At 44.2% G+C, this 22,224-nt stretch overlaps 2 protein-coding genes across 17 annotated transcripts in view; both read right to left on the bottom strand.

The window, feature by feature from the left end:
* LOC113582616 (ubiquitin carboxyl-terminal hydrolase 9X-like) overlaps positions 1-4,655 on the bottom strand; it is a 29,849-nt gene extending 25,194 nt beyond the window's left edge. The window contains exons 1-2 of one of the 4 annotated variants that reach the window (XM_027018472.3): positions 4,379-4,655; positions 4,032-4,228 (exon numbers count right to left, since the gene is read on the bottom strand). The gene's annotated coding sequence lies outside the window, so the exon portion shown is untranslated. The other 3 variants (XM_027018473.3, XM_027018475.3, XM_027018474.3) reach the window with 3 other exon arrangements.
* Positions 4,656-5,293: 638 nt separating this feature from the next.
* Positions 5,294-22,224, bottom strand: part of caskb (calcium/calmodulin-dependent serine protein kinase b) — a 48,769-nt gene continuing 31,838 nt past the window's right edge. For 2 of the 13 annotated variants that reach the window (XM_081710379.1, XM_081710386.1), the window contains 23 exons: positions 21,775-21,877; positions 21,306-21,481; positions 20,859-20,981; positions 20,539-20,622; positions 19,054-19,153; positions 17,708-17,725; positions 16,896-17,017; positions 13,931-14,089; positions 13,063-13,251; positions 12,672-12,750; positions 12,471-12,556; positions 12,219-12,287; positions 11,876-11,944; positions 11,695-11,730; positions 11,273-11,311; positions 10,376-10,572; positions 10,083-10,198; positions 8,604-8,684; positions 8,317-8,397; positions 7,821-8,023; positions 7,650-7,733; positions 7,269-7,295; positions 5,294-6,899 (listed from right to left, as the gene is read on the bottom strand). In XM_081710379.1, the coding sequence (XP_081566505.1) occupies positions 6,723-6,899; positions 7,269-7,295; positions 7,650-7,733; positions 7,821-8,023; positions 8,317-8,397; positions 8,604-8,684; positions 10,083-10,198; positions 10,376-10,572; positions 11,273-11,311; positions 11,695-11,730; positions 11,876-11,944; positions 12,219-12,287; positions 12,471-12,556; positions 12,672-12,750; positions 13,063-13,251; positions 13,931-14,089; positions 16,896-17,017; positions 17,708-17,725; positions 19,054-19,153; positions 20,539-20,622; positions 20,859-20,981; positions 21,306-21,481; positions 21,775-21,877 (2,418 nt within the window). In that variant the 3' untranslated portion in view covers positions 5,294-6,722. The remainder of the gene's footprint in view (positions 6,900-7,268; positions 7,296-7,649; positions 7,734-7,820; positions 8,024-8,316; positions 8,398-8,603; positions 8,685-10,082; positions 10,199-10,375; positions 10,573-11,272; positions 11,312-11,694; positions 11,731-11,875; positions 11,945-12,218; positions 12,288-12,470; positions 12,557-12,671; positions 12,751-13,062; positions 13,252-13,930; positions 14,090-16,895; positions 17,018-17,707; positions 17,726-19,053; positions 19,154-20,538; positions 20,623-20,858; positions 20,982-21,305; positions 21,482-21,774; positions 21,878-22,224) is intronic. The other 11 variants (XM_081710382.1, XM_081710380.1, XM_081710385.1 and 8 more) reach the window with 11 other exon arrangements.

The raw sequence follows: 22,224 nt of genomic DNA, 5'->3' as shown, positions 1-22,224 counted from the left end.
GGGACATCTTTTATGGGTACAGGTAGGCTCTACACCTCATTTGTTGCTATGCACATTTTGTTTGCGCCATACAACATCTGTGAGATGTTCGACAATGCTTAGATTCTGGCAATATGGCTGCTGTTGTCTGGATATATCTGAGTGGTGGTCAACCCAGCAGTGATATTTATAGATGGGAGAAAAAAAAAAACAGCACCACTTCTGTGCACAACAAACCTATACCAGCTCAACATAACCATGCTACTAACACCTCAGGGTTTACGAGATGTTGAGAATGGTTTGACATCTAAGTAATATCTTCTTTAGCAAAGGACAGTATGCCGATTGACACAAGTGTAGCCAATACCAAGTGTCCAATACAAAACAAGATCAATAACAGTACAAAGCTACTGTGTGTCACACTGAAGATTAATAATCGGAAATAACAATTTGGAGTTGGAGATTAAGGGGATCCCACGTCCCCATATACTTCTTATATGGTTTACTGCAGTATAAATTTGCATTCTAAATCTTGCTGAAATACTGTAAAACAAGAAAATTCAAGTGTGCTTAATCTGAGCATTTCTAAATGATGACTTACAATTCTAGATCTTGTATGAATTAATTTATAGCAAATAAAAATGCTTTGTTCATATTTTAAGACCTAAATATACATTTAAAACAACAATAAAATCATTGGTTAATGAACCTCATTATTATATTACCTGGTAATTCACTGCAAATGAATGTTAACGGTTCAACCTGCTGCATTTATTAGGGTGTGTTTTAATCGGTTTCCATGTTGCCACAACAACCTAATTGTTGACATTGTATTAAATACAGAAATACAAGATTTGTTTGCTATAAATAATGAGTTCAGAAAGATACCTAGATCTAGGCAAGTAAACAAAAACAAACTAATATAAAAGCCATTACACAGAGATGTGACTTTATGCTGTTTATACAGGCCGGTATACAATAATGAAATTTGAAATTTAAAAAAATCTGAAGACAAGCATATTTAACCAGATCTTTTTCTGGGATTCACTGATATGAAATTTCTGAACTGAGAGAATGAACACTCTCTTACCAACATTAGGGTTGTACAATATGCATCATTTTGACCAGATTTATTGACATTTAAGTCATGTGAATACTATTTTCCTGTTATTAACACACACCTGACAATTTTCAAATTAAACAGGATGTGTAGTCTTTTTTTGTTTCAAGAAGTGTGACTAAGAGCACTATAGATATCGCTTAGCTTTATTCAACATAACAGAAAGGCTCAGTGATATAGCCTAATCATAGAAACTCAGTAACGTTTTAAAAAGGTATAGATTATAAAATGTAGTTTATAACTGTGGAACACCGACGAACATTTCTTTTGACATTCATGAATCAGTAAGAGCACGCAGCCATCTTTGTAAATGTAAATGAACCGTAATATCCCCAGCACTCAAAGCCCTCGTCTACCACAGGCCTGGACTCTTGTCTTGCCAAGCACAGCTGCCCTGTGCAAGTCAGGCTGTCAGAGACACCTGTACACATCATAACTAGGCTAACTGAAGAAAAACACACTAGGAAAAATAAAGACAAAAATACCAATCTAGAAAACTATGGTCTAACCAACATTCTAACTGTGGGTGACGTTTAAATATTACAATTTACTGCTAGCACCATTTAAATCACTCAGTCGTGATACTATATTGATTCGTTTAACATGATCCCCTTTCCCAATTATCAAAGCCATTCTTAAAGGAGATGTTTCAGACAAATTTGCCTTTAGCGTCTGGTCTCTCCACACCTCCTATGCTGCAGTGTATTTTATGCCACGTTCCAGGAAGTGAAATAAGAACAACATCCTGTCATGCAGGTGTTCGAGCAGTCTGTTGGATGGTTGTAGCCTTTGTATTAAGTGCTTTACCTGACATGGACTGATTTTCCAAAAAGTCAAAAGCTAAAAAGGTTAAAGTAAATAAATAAATAAATAAATAAATAAATAAATAAATAAATAGATCACAAAAGGTAAGAAAGGTCAAACTACATGTTGCTTTTACAAAGCTATGCCATAACACCACCAAAAAAAAGATCCTTGTAAAGTCCTTGTAAACAGTACACATCCTCAATCAATTGTTTTTGAAACCATATGACTACCAAAGCAACCTCTAATGGCAGACTGTTGTTTTTTGAGCTGCACAGCCAGCTAGATGAGTGTTAGAAAGACAAGCATCAGTTCATTCATCTTGATCGGATGAAAACAGGTAATTCCAGTCTACCAACACACAGACCTATTACAGAGCATCCTCCACGATTACTGCACTCAAAAAGCCAGACATCGTTAAAAACTAAACTGGCACATCTAAATGGGGACGTATCGTTGCATCAGTGCATACGCTTCACTGCACTTGATGACTGATCTGTATTAAAGCTAGCGCGTGTAACATCAGAGACATGTCACACGGAATGGAAACTCCAGTGTCACCCTTTTTTCTAACCATCTTCAAATTTCATTTTATAAACTACTTCACGCAATATCATCAAACAGGTTTAAACAGTGTTATTACCACTAGTTATGTAGTAGAGTGCAGAAAAGTACACGATGCATAGAATGTAAATTAATCAGATTACAAACGGCCGAGTGCTCCCGAAGAGCAGACACTGACTCACTGTCTCGGCGGTTCTTGTCTCCAACTTCTGATATGCCCGTCATCTTTTATTGGCTCGACAGCACTAAAATTGCTAAACAGTCTAGCTCGGAATTTCCCTTGCCTGTGAAGAACAGCACTTTAGCAAGGCTGAAGCAAGTTGTAAGGCAATACGAAACAACATTGCTTTGCTGACATCTTATCAAACAAAACGGACCAACTAAACAGCCTGAACTTTCGTTATGCCTTTTTTCCCCCCCACATAAACAACATAATTTTAAACAGAGACAGTCGTGGCCTACTACTAGCTGTTGGTTCAAGTCAAAGTTAGATTCCTGGCAGTTCCCAGTCCGGCCAACTTCAGTCTCCCCCCCCAAAAAAACATAATGTAGGTTAGCGCTCTCAGTACGTACAAATCGTATGACTGGTGTCGGTTAACCACTGAAAAAAGGCCACAGCTACACACACACACACACACAATCACTTACCTAACTTAAGTAAATAGTTAACTAACCAGCTATCTTCATGTCAAGTGCCGCAAGAAGCCGTATTTGACTAGAGAGCTGGTTAGGGAACCACTACCGACTAAACAGCAAACCAGCGCAGGCTAGTTCGCTAACGCTATTATCTTAGCAGCTGCACTTCTCGGTTAATAACTTCGTTATTATAATTGCTGAATAGTGTTAGGCTGCACAGCAACAACAAACAGCTCAACGTTGCACTGGTTGAGAATAACCACATTTAGCGCTTGTTTACGTAACATGTTATCTAGCTAGCTAACTAATAACGTATGCTCGGGGCCTAGTTAACCTAGCGGTTAGCTAGCAGCCAGGCGTAGTCTTATGTGGCCTAGTTAGCTAGCAAGCTAACAGGCTAGCTGTTTTCCTCCACTTCACCTTGTTTTCTCCCACTACTCCACCTCATTAATGGTGCTAAGCAACACCGTTAGCTTGGATAAGCTAACTGGCTAATATGTTGGTGTTAGCATTCTCCAAGTGTTTGTCCTCACACCTGACACGCCTGCCGTTGCAACCAACCTTTACAGTCGAAATTCAACTAACTAACCTTGACATGCGCTTCAAAAGCACAGAAGAACGTTGTCTCGTCACTAAGTAAGATGCAGGACAGTCCATCAAGATAGATAAATGTCAGCCATTTTGCTTTAACAACATACAGACAGCCGGCTCTTAATTCTGTCAGGGTCTGAAACTAAGCCGGAGTCTTGTGATTTTGCCTTTTACCAGTATATTCTCCAGCATGCAGATCATAAATGCATGACAGCATTAACGAACAAGCCGTGATCTCGTTAATGAAGATTATAGAGAACTGGGTTAGCTAAGATAGCAGGCAAGTAGTCTAAACATATTCAAGCTCATCTGCTAGCAGCATGCTAATGTTACTCACCCAGAAATTAGATACGACTTCCTTATTATCGCTAGTCCAGTTCTGTCCAGATTACTCAGCTCCAGGCATTGATAATGTGTCTGACGACACCTTCGGGCATTCATCAGACTGCTCTGGTGGTCTTGCCTCCTTGAATTTTTCTCTTATTTGGGTGTTTTTCCTGCGTCAGCCCCCAACACCGCCAGTCTCTCTCCAATCTAATCAGCCCCAACACCAGGACTTCTCAACATGGCGGCAGCGCACACTCCGCCAAGCAAACTGCGAAACCTGCCAGCATATTCTTTTTCTGCATGAAATTACGTCTCTTTTGCAATTAAGAGTATTATAAACTTTCTTCAACACATTACCTTCTGAATGCTTTGCTTCGTTTAGCCAGCGATGAACGGGTGTCTCCGCTGTTTTCGTTATAGTGGCACTCTGACCGAGCCACTCATTTGTGTTTGTGCGTTTAAAGGTAACGATGTCAACTACTGCAACTACAATGACACCGAATTCAATAAGCGCCGAGTGTATTAGCGGTTATATTACATCCGGAGTGTGTTAGCCGTTATATTACAGCCATCATACTCTCCGGTCTCCGTCAACACGCGTGTCCGAGTTTCTACCGAGCGGCAGCACCGAGAACTGAAACCGCAAACCCGGAAGATGATCTCAGCATTATAGATCTATATGCATCAAGAGTTAACTTTTGCACTTTGAGAATGTGTAAGAATGTGTAGAAAGTGACATTTTATTAGACTAATGCATTTAGAAATTTGTCAGGTGGACATGCTGTTAATTTTTCTCGTTATTCTGCAGTCTTTTAAAGGTTTTTCCCATATTCTCCCTCGAGTTTAATACACAAAAATCTTTAAAACAAACAAAAAAAAAACCACGTAAAATAAGTTCTAAGGAGCACCTTAATTCCAGTGAGCTATAGAGCTATATATTTTACTTCGATAACGAAGCAAAGTTAATAATGCTCAATAATAACGTTGGTTTTACAGAATAGAAGGGAAAGCAAGCTCTCACATAATGGGACGTGTCATTCTGCCTTATACTCAATTTTCTATTCAAAACCATCGCGTAGAGAGAAACTGACAGGTAGTTTCATATTGAACAATGGGAAGGATGTTAAACATCAGAAAGCATACCTATATGGAGATGTGATGCCATCTACTGGCAGCAAGTAAAATTACAAGTAGTCATACAGTTAATAGCGTGCATTAAGCGTCTTCCACAATTATGCAAATTACGGGAGTTAGAGAACAGCGTTGTAGGCGTGAATTCAAAAGCAGTTTACTTTTTCAACACAAGAAAGGAAGCATACTTTTAAAAAATCATACTAAGGAGTAACCTTAGTGTTACTTAGAATTTTAGAGAAATTTACACAGGGAAATATGAAATGAAGAGTTTGTCACATACTGAGTTCATTTATGTTTATGCACACACCAATTCTTCATTTCACTCGCATAATGTACGCACCACTGAAACATTTACACACAATAAAAATCCCCTCCATTTCCATCTTCTCAGGATAAACATAAAACAATAATACTCTTAAGACAACACGTTTCTGAAATGGTCGACCCAGTAATGAATGTCCTCTTCCCCCCACCCACACAACAAATCAAATCTGAAGACAGTTTACAAACACATCACTTCACAGGGCATGATAAACGTCGTCCACTCAGGTTACCCAGAGTTCTGGGGATGTGCATGGGTGTCAGTCTGTTTCCCCCTAACCTCCCTTTGACAAGATTCTTTTTTTTGTTGTTTTGTTTTGTTTTTATTGGTCTTCCAAATGACCAAGATATTCTCTGCAGTAGACGAGAGAAGTTTTACACTGGAAACACCAACACACCGCACTTTTGAATCAATTTTAAGGGGGGGGGGGGGGGTCAGAGAAAAAAAAGACAAGGAGGAAGGGGGGGGAGAGAGTGAGGGGGGGAGGGAGGGAAAGAGAGAGGGAGGGGGAGCAGCACTCATCCTCTCTATTGTCCATTGTGCAAACAGAGTTGTAAACAAACAGAGGATTGAGGAGAGAGGGTGCTGAGTGCAAGGGACCCAGCGTGGCTAACGTCAGTGAGCTTCCACCGAGCACTAACGAGTCCATGCAGACGGTTCTCAAAAAATAAATAAGGTTTGGGGCTGGGAGGATTGAGCCAACTGTGCTTATCATCTGTCCAGGGGCTGCCTCTGTGACCATGGCCAGGGAATGTGGGATTGTACTGGGTTGGGGTTGGGGTTGGGGCTGTGAAAAGGGGGCGGGGGGTTGGAGGATTCTCTCCTACCCAGTCTGAAGCACCAGGAGACCGAGGGGTTGGACTGGGAGGGGCACCTACTTCACCCCCCCCCCACCCCCCCCAGGGTGGAGCCCCTGATACCACCCCAAAACACCCCAACATCTTACTGTGCTCATCATTGCTCTGAGACGCCGTCTCGTTCATTCAAAAAGAAAGGAAAGTATAAAATGTCGCCCCCTAGCTATAAGTACAGGAACATATTTAATATTTTATATTCATATTTATATATTTATATGTTTAGATATATACAAGACTACGCCTCTTGCAGTCCCATGGGAGGGTCTCGATGATGGCACCACATGGACTGGAGGTGCTGAGAGTCTGTTGGAGGCATGTGGATGGTTCTTTTTGGAGGAAGGGGGCGGGACTGGGCCTCGTCGATGAGGGCGGTGATCTGCAGAGGGAGCTAGTAGACCCAGGACACAGGCACCCATTGAGCAGTGGCGGACACCAGACCGATGGCTTCCTCGAGCAGACGGATGGTGTCGTCAATCTCGTTGTTGATGATGGTCATGTCGAAGTAGTGCGCGTACGATTTCTGCAGCGCCTCCGACTCCTTCTGCAGCCTCTGAAGGGATTCGTCCTGATCCGAGGAGCGAGTGGAGAAGGGACAAAAAGAGAAGTCAAGAGTGGGACTAAATCCAGCCTGCTGGTGGAGACCAACTGGGTATGAGCATTTTATTCAGGCATGTGTTGCATTTGCCATGGAGACAGTCATTCTGACAGCTGATGCCTTTAAAGGGATTTGAGGGTTGCCTAAAATCAGCACAGGACAGAGTACAGCAAGGCACAATCTCCTGTTACATCTACTGATACCTAATAACTACACACACTACTTACTACAGCCACTACTGGGTGGGTACTGGAACCACTTGCACAGACACGTTGTAAACAGTGTTGTACGTCAGTGTTAACAGACACTCACGTTCACATGCACTGTACATGTACTTACAGGCAGTTTTCTGCACCACCTGGGAAGCTGAGTGCAGTGAGGGGAAACGCCAAAGAAATCAGCACAGAGAGAACATGCAAAACGACAGACAGACAAGCAACAGAGAACTGAGCTGCAGACAGGAACAGGACGTCCTCGGCTGGGAAGCGGTGGGTCCCCAGGATGCCTGTCTACCGGCAGCAGGTGCTCCGCAATGATAATTCATGACAGGACGACCAGAAGGCAGACAGAGAAAATGCTTTCAACCAGGCACACGGGGAAGACTGAAATGTTGATCTTAAACTGGCCACCAGCCCGTGCTCTGTGCGCGAGGGCAGAACCTGAGAGTGTGGTAAGGTTTACATCATCGCTCAAGCCGAGCTCGAGGTGAACTGCGCTTACCTCATTCATGCCAGGCGTGAACGTGGGTGCGGCGATGAAGACGACGTAGGGTGCGAATTCAGCCGTCCGCAGAACTTTCAGCGCCTGTCACAAAAGCCACGCCTTCGATTAATCCCCGAGCCAATAAAAACGCCTGCAGCCTGCTGGTCAAGAAAGGGGCGGGGCTGGCACCTGCGGCTCCACGTCCAGGATGGAGACCAGGCCCTGCTCGTGGATCTTGCGGATGGTCTCCAGCCGGGTGCCATACATTGCATCCTCGTGACTGCCGTACTCCAGGTACTCGTTGTTGGAGATGTCCTGCATCATCTGGTCATGGGACACAAAGTAGTAGTTCTTGCCGTTCTCCTCGTCTTTCTTGGGGGGTCTGGTGGTGTCTGGCAGTGGGGGACAAAGTCTCATCATGACAATCACATCCAAGGGTTCCATTGTGCTGTTCATCTTGTGTGCAAATTTAAGAGTCAGGATGATGTTTCATTGTTCAAATGAGGAAATCAGATTTTACATTTTAAAACTAAAGTGTGCTCATTTTTTTCATTTACTAATGATTAAAGATAAGACATAGCAGTATTTAACTATAGTAATACACAGGTCAACTGAATGCTACAATAAAGGCAGTAATAAAAGAGTGTATGTGCTTGTGTGCACGTCCAATGTGTGTACAACTTACGTGGAATTGGGTAGGCAAATCTGTCTGGGTGCTTTGCGATGAGTGTGTTTTTGATGTGTCGCCTGCCAACACCATGGGCACCTGCAGACAGAGATGAGTTTTAACAGATTACATCCACAAAAATTGCCAGCGAACAAAGAAACATCAAGATGACACCCACCTCATAAGACTCCTCTATCTCAAAAAAACCACCACACTCGCTTAAGACCAGACCCACCCAACAACAAGACCAGACCCGCTTAAAAAAAACAAACAAAACAAAAACCCACCACAACAAACACACCCACCTAACAACACCAGCGTTTTTCTTTTGAAGGCAGGCAACTTCACAACTTCTTCATATGTGACCAGGTCTAGTTGGTCGAACACTGCAGGACAGCAAGAGACAGGACGAGAAAGACGTGGTACATCAGTACAGCATGGAAACAGCGGGAAAACGGCGGTGTGATGTCAGCGAGGCAAAATCCGGGGACGATGGCACTTTGGGCTCAGGCATTTGGCCGGCCCAAGGCAGGACACGTGTTCAGTCTACAGCCGTTAGAAACAGACCTGTGCAATACAGCGGTGTAATTTTGGTGTCGTTCCGCATCTACATGTTCTCATAATCTATGTACAGCCCAAAGTTCCAGAATGTTATGTGAATACAAAAATACTTTTCAGAGGGACTATTCAGTCCTCTTATACACAGCTGAGTTCCAACAGTGGGGAAAATAGTAACAACAAACACCAGCCTGCTGGTGTTACACAAACAAGTTTTACACCGTAAAAGTGTTCAACTGTTATTAGGTTAAAAATGCACAACTGATGAAAAGCAAACGAGGCAGTTAGTCGATGTACTTACATGCAAGGAGGCCAATAAGGGTAGACAGCGTGAGAAACGGACAGGGGGGGAGGAGAGGAGTGGGGCATCAAATCGGTTAAACAAACATTACAACTGAGCTGCCATGACAACACCACCTAGCACTAACACACACACACACACACACACACAGACACACACACACACACACACACACACACACAGACACACACACACACACACACACACACACACACACACACACACACACACACAATACCCTGGACGGAGCATGCTCACAAAGAGCCTGGACACATCTAATCTGTTATAAAGCCATGCAGTTTTAGACAAATTAATGCTGGTCCCGGTTTGTTTCTATTTGACTAGTGTTCAACAACGCCGATGAGGGATTTTAGAATGAAGAGGCTATAAAAATGCACACACGAGCAGGCATTACATAATCCCGACTGTGTTACTGTGTCAGGACAGACAGCTGATGAGTTTTAGCAGGGCTGCAGAGACAAGCTATTTGTGTGTATTTCTGTGTGTGTGTGTGTGTGTGTGTGTGTGTGTGTGTGTGTGTTAGTAGGCCAGTGTCTCTGTAATCTGATAATGATCGGAGGATTAACACTACAGGTGTGTCACTGTCTGCGCTGTGCGTGTCTCTCTCAGCCTGCCTGCGCTGTGTGTGTCTTTCTCTCAGCCTACCTGCGCTGTGAGTGTCTCTCTCAGCCTGCCTGCGCTGTGAGTGTCTCTCTCAGCCTGCCTGCGCTGTGAGTGTCTCTCTCAGCCTGCCTGCGCTGTGTGTGTCTCTCTCAGCCTGCCTGCGCTGTGTGTCTCTCTCAGCCTGTCTGCACTGTACGTATCTCTCTCAGCCTGTCTGCACTGTACGTATCTCTCTCAGCCTGTCTGCACTGTGCGTGTCTCTCTCAGCCTACCTTCGCTGTGCGTGTCTCTCTCAGCCTACCTGCGTTGTGCTTTGCTAGGTACTTGTCTTTGTACTGTTTCTTCTTCTTGCCAAACCAGGTGCAACTGGCCTGCTGCTCCTGCTTCGTTTTCTCCATTGCTATGCAGGCCACACGCCTGAGGGATGCAGAATACATTACATTACATTACATTACATTACATTACACACACCCACACCCACACACCCACGCACACCAGACAGAATCTCTTATCCAGCTCTGGGTCAAGTGTTCAGTCTTGCTTTTTGTTCTGGCAATTCCAGTTTAAATCCCTTGCTTTTCCCTCAAGGCTCACCACTCCTGCAGCTCCGGTGAGGGGATGAGGCCGGCCGTGCCGTTCTTGGTGTTCTCCAGCTTGCCCTGCCACCAGTTGTGGTCGTCCTTGCTGATGATCTGGATGATGTCGCCCACCCGGAAGCGAATGCCCGCCTCTTTACAGGGGATGAGGTCATCCTTGGAGGGGTCATACTCAAACTGCGCTCGCACGAAGATCTGCAGGTAAGAGGTGGCAGGCGGGTCAGAATGTGCACGCATGTGTGAAGTGGGAGGAGCTGGGAAGTAGAGAGGAGTGCGGGGACTAAGGAAAGGAGGAAGACAGAGATGGAAATAAACAAACAACCGTGGGGCTGTTAAGGTTGACTTGATGGACAGCACATGTGCAGAAGAAGGAGGAGAAAGCAATACTGCTAAAACACACATGGATATGAGGCCATGTTGGAATGCTCACACACTTACGCACCAACACACATGCACACAAGCTAATGAGGTCATGTAGGAACACTCGCAAACGCTTACACGCCAACATCCACACCCACACACAAGGTCATGTTGGAAAACTCACAAACGCTTATACGCCAACACACACACACACAGAGAGTCATGAGGCTATGTTGAAACACTTTCACACAGGCACGCAGGCACGTACACAAGCACTCCTAGCGGACCACAGTGCAGCCCATGCCTGTACAGGACACGCCATGAGGCCCCAGCTCCAGCGGTATAGCCACGGGACACTTCCTGAAGCTCTACACCACAGCGCCACAAGCCAAGCCTTATGAAACAGACCCGTTCTACAGACCCGGGCGCAACAGAAACAGCAAAATGGCCAAGACCGGTGTAGTGTGGTGGAGTTTAGCAGGGCACCATTACACTGGGGGAACTACGCTATCAGATCTGCTGAGGAAAAACTCACCTTCATGGACATTTTATCCTTGATTGCAGGTCTAGAGATCTAAGGATTCGAAAGCATCACGCATGCACACACACACAAAGATACGCAAACAAAACACACACACACACACACACACACACACACACACACACACACACATCATGCAGTATAAAAAAACCTGACATGAATAGGACCCAGAGGTGGGGAGGGTGTGGTCTGAACTCTAAGTTCAAAGGTCACATCATGACCAGAGAGGGTTGAGTGATTAACCTCAACCACGCGAAGCCAAAACTTTAGACAAATTGGCATAGGAGAACACACTCACTCACACACACTCAATCACACACACACAGGACAGCGCATACACACCCATGCCCAGGCACACGCAAGGTGCTCAGGTGAAGTGTAGGTGGCAGCGTGGATGAGAGGTTAAAAGTGCTCACCTGACGACCTTTGGGCTGAATGGTAGAGGGCAAGTCCTAGAAACAAACACATCTCTTAGTTCTTAGGGCACGAGTAGTGTGTGAGAGGGTGAAAGGTCTGGCTTACTTGTGAATCTAGTACACACCAAACTGACAAAAACCAAACAAACAGCCAAACAGAATCCTAAGGATGGGCACTGACCAGAATGGAGCTGGTGACGCTGGCATGTCCATTGGCAGGAGACTGCCTGGACAAGTCAGGCGAGTCCTTCTGAGGGAAAAGACGGAGGCCAATGGGACAAATTGGGACCACAGAAGAGATTATAAACATGGTGTGAGGAACACAGTGATTTGATAAAGTGCTTATCTAACAGTATATCACTTAAAATAAATTGTATTTTCCTTTGGAGATTAATATAGTAGGTCTATTTTTTAAAAATGATGCAGGCACAGTGCTCTTATAGATGACCATTCTCTATTTCACCACAAGATGGCAGGAGAGAGCTCATGTTCATAACTGTTAACACTTTGCGCACAATACTCACATCACAGGAAAGGGACTGGCTGCGGTAACTTGGTACAATCTTAAAGGTGATACTTCCACGCATCTCCCTCTGTGGATACAAAAAAAGGTGTGTAGAGGGTTTATTATAATCTTCAATACTATAGTAATTGTAAAATCCAAACATAAAGCCAAAAGTTAAAAGTTTTCGATAACCAAAAGTCACAACAAAACAAAACTCATTGACATGAAGCCGGCTTAAGGGCGGCCATCACTAAATCTGTCCTCCGCGCACCAGCATCTTCTGAAGCTGCTCCACAGTTTGGTTGGCTACACTGATGCCGTTGATCTCACGTATCTCGTCTCCTACGTGCAGTGTTCCTGTGGAAAGACACGAGCGGCCCGTCAACGTAAGTTCGGCGCGAGTGATGCGGCCAGCTCGGAATGCCGATGGGGACAGAGGCACCAGCAAGGCCCGGGGACAGGCTCGCCCTACCTTGCCTGTGGATCATTCCTCCATGCATGATCCGGGCTACGATGCAGTGGTTCAGCTCATTCATCTTCAGTGTGATGCCCTGCGGAGGGACAGGAGTCAAAGAGGTGCACTGGTGCCCAAGCTCGTCTCGTAGTAAAGGCTCTGACTCTTCTCCAGCGCTGGGGCTCTGCTCTAATCTATGACACGTCTCAAGCGCAACAGTGTCCTGGACTAAATGTTCTAGCATAAGCAAGACTTGCTTGGAGACAGCAAAATGACGTACGTGTCACTCTGGACAAGAGTGTGTGCTAAATGCTATAAATGCAAGGAGTTTTTTTTTTTCCAGTTGTTTTAAGCATTGCTTAACATTTCATCTGCCTAGGAATATGCGTGCGTGCGTGCGTGTGTGTACCATTGGCTCGTCTGTGTTCTTCTGGAATTGCACGAGGCGAACCCGGGTGACGTTCTCCAGGTCCATGTCCCCGTTGGTGCTCTCGGGTGAGTCTCCGTTCAGGTAGGGGGAGGTGGGTGGGGGCGTGACCCTCAGTGCCTCGTCACTGTACACCTCATGAGCCACCACATCGTGTGTCTGCAACAAGGCCTGGGGCAGGAATGGTGCAAATCACCATCACCACACACAGCCCAAGTAACCGCTCATTTGTTTTTCTTTGGTTGCCATTGTGGACCACTACACAAACATGTAATAGAAACACCATTACTCAGTGTAGACTGTAGACTGTTTTTGGAATTAAACTCCCGTAGCTCTGAAATGCCTAAATGAGGATTAGTAAAGGTGCAGAATATTAGCTTTCATGCTGCTTTAATTCAAGGCCACAGTAGTTGAACCTCATAAACCGCAGGCCTTTTTATACACAGCCCCAACCATTTCTGGGGACCATAAATAATTAGACAAGTTTAACAGAAGTTACAAAATGACCATTATGCTAATTATTAGTATTATGATGTTATGCTAAACATGTGGTCAAAGACATGTTGGCATCATTGTGTTCACTGTGTGAAGATTTAAGCATTACTAATCGTCTTTTTCCCACCACATGCACACACGCACTGTAGTCTGCGGTGCTCAGCTGTAGCGAGTGCTGTGTTCAGCTGATGCATGTCTGTAAGATTCCATCTGCAAAGTGAGTCTCTGCAAACCCATGACAGGCCAAGCTACCTCTTCCTCTGATGTGACCTCTGCACTGCCTTTCCCAGTGTAACATGATCTAGATATTTAACATTTATCTGCAGGTATTTTTTCCTGTGTCTGGATGCCCCACCATAAAGTGGGGCTGTGTCAGGATCCTCCTCAGTTCCTTGGCCTCCAGGTTGTCAGGGTAACAGGAGATGGTCTCTAGAACCTCTTTAGCCCTCTGAACAGCATCACTGGGAGGACTCCTAATCTGTGGTGAAGACCTTGTGTTGATCTTATCATAGAGCTGCAATGCACCAGACACACATGCAGAGAAAGAGAGAGATTTTAACATCTTACCAAAATTCTACCCACAAAGAATGACAACTAAATTTGGTGTGCACGTGTTTAGGGCCTGAATTTCAGGACGGGATTGTGGGTACTGTATAAACTTTTAATCATTACTTAATAATTTGTAATGCGGTTTTGTTTGTACATTTTTTTGAGATTATTTAAAAATAATATTTTTGCATGTCTCATCTTAACTATTTTAATACTTAAACAAATGGTTGCATCCTAATAGCTAAATAAATTTGCTCTAAGGAAGAAAAAAAAATCAACTGTGTTGTGTTAATGTTATTAAAATGATTCATTTAATAAATAGTTTCCAATAAAGTACCCCAAATTAAAAGTGTTTCCAATAAACTACCCTAAATTACCCAAATGTATAAACAGTGGCATAAAACATACAAACATCAAATCACAATGTATATTATGTAAGTCATATAGCCAATATATCTATAAATAATATATCTTCACACACAGAGAACACGATTTTACATAATAGTGTTAGGACACAGGATATCTACATCTGATTCTGCACACATATATCACAGGGGGTCTGTGATTGCTTATATGACATAACTCCAAACTAAGGAGGATTTGTGACCACACATATGACATAACTCCAGAAAGAGGGAGACTGTGATCACAGATTTTGTGGTGTGCAGGTCTTTGGGCAAGATTATGTCTGATGTAAAAACCAATGCTCAGTATTACTTACTGAGCTACCAGTAAACACTACTATCTAACTACCCCCAGTCAGCAGACATTATTTAAGGAACTGCACACATTTAGACATGTCTAGACAGACAGCACAAGGTCCTGTGTGAGTGGCAGATTTGAAGGCCACTGCCATCTTAACTGGAAAAAGGGATGGACTTTCTAGAAGACTACATCAGGAATAAACCAAAAAAACCCAAAACACTTTATATATAAGTATGTGTGTGTGTTGCTAACTTCAGCATACAGACCTCTGGTGTGATGTGACAAAGCAGTTCTGCAGAGGTGAGAATGTGGCCTAATGGGGCTGTCTGTGTGCGTGTGTGTGTGTGTGTGTGTGTGTGTGCACTCCAAGGCTGTTTTGTGTTTTGAGCACACTGCCATGTTGCTACACATGGTGACTGTCAACTTGGAGGAGTACACAACGTCTGTAACTCTAACTGCACAGAGGATATCATCACCCCCATGACCATCATCACACGATGGGAGCAGAAACTGTGCACACTGCTGAAAACCTGTGATGCTCACTTTAGGTGTAATCCCAAGGCAATGCCAAAGACAGTGAGAAATGTCTTGTCCCAGACTACCAGAGAAGCAAAATGCACTTATGCAAAGCAGTACTACAGTCACCTCCCAGACACTATACACTTCACGCATGAGGAAGAGCACCTGGGCCATCAGCGACTCCCAGACCGACAACATATCTGGTCCTATGCTCAGAGAAAGCTCCAATCAACTGGAGGTTGTGTTTACTGACATTAACGTCTCTCTGAGCCAGTCCATCATCCTCACCTGCTTCAACATGACAACACTCACTCGTGTGCCTATGCAGTCAGCTGTGTCCTCCTTCAATGACTTCCATCCCGTGGCGCTCACTCCATCATGAAGTGCTTCGAGGGGTTAGTCATGGGGAAAATAAAGCTTGAACACCTTGCCCATCTACACTCACTGCTGTTTAGTGCCCCAAACGGTCTAACAATGATGCCATATCTACCCCCCAGTGGTTTTTGATGTGGTGTAGAGACATTTCTTCAGAAACATAAGAGAGCGCTGACTTCAGGAAGAATTGCAGAGTTTACATTCCACAACACGTTGATGGCTTCACTGAGGAAACAGATAACAGCACCCAGTTCCTGGATGTGAACATCACAGAGGACCTCACCTAGAACCTCAACACCTCATCCCTCGAGAACCTCACCCGGAACCTCAACCCCTCACCCCTGGAAAACCTCCCCTAGAACATCAACACCTCATCCCTAGAGGACCTCGCCTGGAACCTCAACCTCTCAGCCCTGGAGAACCCCACCTGGAGAACATCAACCCCTCACCCCTGGAGAACCCCATCTGGAGAACCTTATCCAGAACCTGCAATCACCACTGTAGAGGTTCCCACTCACCAGTCCCACAGACTATTCTCAGTCTCTCTCACCATCTTGTAGAAGCTATCCAAGCCGTCTCTACTAGAATGTTTAAGAGCTTTTTCCTTAATGACTGTCAGCAGCCAGAGCACCCAGTTCACCTTCCTGGGTGTTGGTCTCTGTTACAGAAAGTCAATTTCCATATAACTCAGCAACATCACTTCCTTCCGCTGCACAGAGCTGCACTGCTGCATGGGGCTGCGCTAACCTACATTTACTGCTATCAGTCCCTGCATCAATGTCCACCCAGCTGCCACACTCCAAGACTCATCCTCTGTGACTGGAGGATTGAAGTGACAAGATATTCTCGTTTGCCATACAAGATTGCATGTCATTCTTTCACCCCGGGATGTATGCATAAAGGCTGCAAGCAAGTCCATAAGAAAGTTCGAATGTGTTTCATTGCAGTTCTCTTTCACAAACGGAAGCAGGGGGAACGGAAAACACAAAGTGAGGCACGTAGTGGCAAGGAGGTCCTGATGACGACGACCGCACAAATATAAGAAGCAGCAAAGGACCACAAGTGTCAGAGCTTCTTTGATTGGCTAGCCAGTGTTGTTGTGTGTGTGTGTGTGTGTGTGTGTGTGTGTGTGTGTGTGTGTGTGTGTGTGTGTGGTGTGCCTGTGGTCTTACATCTAGCAGCGTGTGCAGGTGTTGATCCTGGAACACACTGTGGAGGAAATCCAGGTCCTTCTCACTGCAGTCAGTCAGTGCATGAATCTCTTCTAGACTATCCAGAACCTGAGAGACAGCCCCTACAAATATACACACACACGCACACACAATAAAAAGCTCAACCAGAAGGTTAGATTTTAACAGCCTTAATGAATCAGATCCTCATCACAGGTTTGAACCCAATCACACAAAAGGTAAACAGCACACATACACACACACACACCTCTTACACAGATACATTCATCTATTATGTAGGACAGTATACATGCAGATGACATGAAGAGTCAGAAGAAACACAGGTTCTCAGAGTTAGTACAGTATATTAGCATAACCACTGAAGACAGATTCAGACCCCGCAGCATTAAACGAGACCTCAACATAAGTGGGAAAACATGAAAGAAAATGGCTTGGTCCCAAGTGATTGATTAAGGTCTTAATACTGGAATCAAGCAGAGTCAGAATCAGGGAGCTCATTGGTGAAGAAGTGTTCACACTGTCATTTAGGTCATTAGTAGCACACTGAGCAGTCAATGTGTGGGAGCAGACAGCTATGACCTGAAATGACACGGTAATGAAGCAGAGTCAGGTTTTGAAAATGCCATCACATTCAAACATGCAGTTAGCTCAAACACCGGGTGGCCAGGTCTAGACAAGCGCTGAGACGGGGACGGGACAGGAGAGTTCAAACAAAGAGCAACACTATAACGAGAACAAAGTAAAATAAAAAATGAGGACAGGGGCGGTGATGTCAGGCTTCGTGGAATACCTACTTTCTGCAGCAAGCAATCCTACGAGGGGAGGCAGCATTAGAACAAACAGCATATAGTGAGTGTGCGAGCAAGAGAGAGAAGCATCCATATGAGACAAGAGAGAAGAATACCAGAGAAGAAAGAGGAACACCATAGTAACATTCAAATGAGGGAGAAGAGAGAGAAACACTATAGCAATATTCAAATGAGATAGAAGAAAGAGGAATACCATAGCAATATTCAAATGAGGGAGAAGAGAGAGAAACACTATAGCAATATTCAAATGAGAAAAGAAAGTGGAATACCATAGAAAGATACAGACGGAGTACTGTAAAGGCAAAACGCTACTAGCTGATGGAAATATTTGATGTTGGAAAGCAACATATGTCTTATAAGGGCTGAAGCCGTTTAGAGCTACCTGACAGATAAAACAAAACCTAGCAATCCAAAGACGCTGTCGGTCAGTTATATTAACACACAAAATTCTGGATCTGAAAGACCCAGATACCCCAACACGTTCCCCATGTATGTAATGATCTGGTGGCAAAACCAGTAACTTGTCCAGTTTAGTTGATTTTTCCAAAGAAAAACATATCAAGTTAGTTAGATATATCAGTGAAACTAATCTGCACCATGTGACTCAGTCAATCCTAGCAGATATTTGTGTGAAATCAACCACAGTGGAAGAGTGACAAACTATATGTGTGTAGTACTTCCTTCAGCCAAAATTATGTAAGAAATTCAGTCACAATTGTTTACTTGAGATGACAACAACAACAAACAAACAAACAAACAATGTGTGTTCTGGCAGTCCCTTGTGACTGGATCAACCCAAAGGCACGTTAATGCCAGGTGTGAACAGGGCCAAGATAAAGAGGCCCATGTTAATTTATGTCCTCTGAAACATATGAACAGAAAACAGATAGCTGTCATGTAAAACCTGAACTTTCCCCTTAAATGTACCTTTTGTGTGTTTCTTTTCACATTTATTATTACAACTACAATATGAATGATTCAGTTTCATATCTCATACAACATGAAATATTCAGGATTTTGCACTTTTGCATGAAGGAGTGGCTTAGATTCCATTTTTTTACTTTTTTATATGAGTACTGCCTACCAAAGAGCAAAGAAATGAATGTTCCGCCCAAGACCTGCTAGACAGTCTTACCAATAAAGCAAGTACATGGTGACATTAAAAGATCAAGGATTTGTTAGCTAAGCCTGGAGGGTTTTCTTCGTGTGGGCCTATGCTAAATGTGACTCATTTACACTGATGCGGGGAAACTCCCCAAGGAGTTCTGTGTCACAGTAATAAATGATGGTGTTAACTGCACAAAGTGAGGGCGATACCTGGATCCACCTACCTGAGGATGTGGGGTCCTCGGTGAAGTCATGGATCTCCTCAGGAGGATCACCATAGAAGGAGTTGAATTTGTGGCTGGAGACTGCAGCCAGCACTGCCCCCTACAAAATACCACCAAGCAGACACGAGGCCAGTTTCACAAACACCACCCGGCAGAGACGAGGCCAGTTTCATAAACACCACCCGGCAGAGACGAGGCCAGTTTCACAAACACCACCCGGCAGAGACGAGGCCAGATTCATAAAACATCTTGGCAGATTTAATGCGATGTTAACAACAAACAATGACGTAATAACACGTTTCTTCGTTCATAAATATGGATTACCAGCATACTTTACCATTTTAGTGACATATGGCGCTACTGCATTTTGTTCTCATTAGCATATGATGTTAGTGATTCATAACAGAACACAGCTCTGCAAAAAAAATACCACCTGAACCTGTCCGACGGTAAACTTCCCAGGAAGAAGCCGATGTGGATTGGAGGATGAGAGGAAGAAGGTATAAAGATATAGACTGATGCATTTTTGCCGCTTTGCCTTGATTGAGAAGAAGGACTGAAGTCATCAAGTCATGCAATTCCTGTCTTAGCGAAAGTTTGAAATGTGTTGCGTTTTTATGCAACAGCCAGTTTTCAGTGTACCACTCATCTTACAACTGGAGTTCTGTCTCTTGGCTGGGTCTTTAATATGTATAGCCTCATTTACATGTCGATCTTGATTGACTTTCACCTAGGGCACATGTGAATTTAGTGCAGCGCTAAGTTGACAAGTGCACTAATTATTGCCAATGACTTTACGAATGGGAATGAAACACCGTGACAGACATTTTGCGTGGCGTAGTGCGGTTACCATCACGTTTTATGAATTTGGCCCATGGTGAAACTGCAGCTCTGATTAACTTGACACTACTAGGTCTGTGCTGTTTTTTCAAGATGAAGGTTTATAGATTAAATGCATTGTAGAATCATTCAAAAAAAATTAATCCTTATTAGCAATAACATGCCACAAAAACGTGGGACATCTAGGGCATTTGACATCTCTCTTACAGATGAAAGCAGACGAGCATCACCTCAGACTGCAGTTATTCAACTTTACACAGGCTGGGAAAAGATGTTTACTCGAGTTTTACTGAATTCTTACTGATTTGTCTCAGTCATCTAGCATCCGGTAGAATACAACAAAGACCTGCTTTCATGTGGGTTAACGCAGCACTAGTGTGAGACTTTTACATTGACTTAACCATGACCTAGAGGCGCTCTGTCAACACACTCATCTACTGAGCTCTGCTGGAATTTAGAAGCTACCAAAAGTCAAACAATTCGCAATTGTATGTAGTACAAGTTACTCTAAATGTTTGTCATTTACTCTGCCCTTCTGGCACTCCATTTACTTACTGGGTGATCAAGGTCATGCATTGGAAAGTGCAGCGGTAATTTGACCTGGTAGATAAATGAAGTGTAATGTAATATTGGTAAATGCAGAACCTTCAGCTTCCTCCTGGCGTTGAACTTCCGCAGCTGTTCCACTGTCTCAGGAAGGTGAATCTTGTAGGCATAACGATCCCTCTCCTTTATGGCAATAGCAAACAGAAAACATCCCGTCAGCCTACACAAACCAAACCAATCATGACTGGAGAAATGGAGCTCAAAGGAGCAGAATCCACCAATGCTTATTTTTTTGGTTTTGGTTTTTTTACAGATTAGTACATGCAGAGTGGAGAAGTGAATGAAGGGTGGAGAGGTTATGTTGTTATTTCAAAGGAAAAATCTAGACTAGGAGGACTGAGTGTGTCTTTCTATTCTACCTTTAGCCAAGGGTGGTTGAGGGCTTCATAGACTGTGATCCTCTCAGCAGGGTCCAGCATTAGCATACGGCGCACCAAGTCTTTAGCACTCTCAGAGATGTGACTCCACTGCCGAGGTGTCATCTGATGACACACACACACACATGCACGCACGCACGCACACGCCTTTGAGGCAACTATAGAACTCTCGCTCACCGTGGCTCCGCTTACTGCTGCTGTATTTATCGGTTACATCGAGTAAGCGTTTAAAGAGGCTTTAAAACTGCCAAAACAGGAACTTCAGCTCCAATCACGACCCTGTGGCCTGTAAAGAAACCAGTAGCCTCCCAAAGCTCAAATTTCAGATTGTAAAGGCCTCCGGTAGCAGATAAATCCACTGCTCTCTGACCTTGGGTGTCCTTAACCAGGGTTTGTGTGCTTACGTGAGGCGGTTAAATAAATGTCTACCTTGTATCTGCCTTTAATGATACCCTCGAACAGGCGCTCCTTGGTGCCGTAGAAGGGCAGGCAGCCGCTGAGGAGGATGAAGAGGATGACTCCACAGCCCCACACGTCTACAGGCTTCCCATACGGCTCCCTCTTCACCACCTCTGGGGCCATGAAGTGTGGAGTTCCCACGCGGCCTGACCAGGCAGAGAGGGACAAAGAAGGACAGAAGAACTCTGGGATCCATTTTGGTTATGCAAGTACTTCCAATATCACAATCTCACTGCTGTCCACTAGAACATTTTTATACATCACTTTTACACTTTTCAAGCTGTTAAAATTCAAAAACTTCCCACACGCACTTGCATGCAAACACACATATACATGAAAACATGCACACACACACACACACACACACACACACACACACACACACACACACACACACACACACACACACACACAGACAGACAGACAGACAGACACACACCTCCTGCCACAAGGCCAGATTCGCCCAACTGGATGGCCACTCCAAATCCCCCCAGTTTGACGGGAGCGGAGTTCTCTTTAGATGCCAGGAGCACACAATGGGGCTACACAAAAGAGAAAGGCATTAAAGACATGCCAGTTCACACAGCAACCACAAAGGAAGCTTTACCAATGGCTAATAACCAACAAATATATTACAGGAACACCCAAGTGTAAGTAGTCACCTCTAATTTGTATTTTTTTTGCATCAGCACCTCTACAAAGCTACATTTAAAACACGATCGGCGCCTACATAGAGATTACAGGAAAGACACACGCGTCTACTCAATACGGAACATGTGGTCATCGTGTCTAGTCAAGATCAATAGAATCATACTGGCACAAAGCTTATGCTTTCACATTATACTAGACATGGCACGATGCCAGTTTCTCTGTACCATCCAATACCAAA

Source organism: Electrophorus electricus, chromosome 3 (assembly GCF_041902795.1).
Source record: "Electrophorus electricus isolate QZ-2024a chromosome 3, ASM4190279v1, whole genome shotgun sequence".
NCBI lineage: Eukaryota > Metazoa > Chordata > Actinopteri > Gymnotiformes > Gymnotidae > Electrophorus > Electrophorus electricus.
Note: the sequence above shows the minus strand (reverse complement) of the source record. Positions and strands in the feature narration are given on the sequence as shown.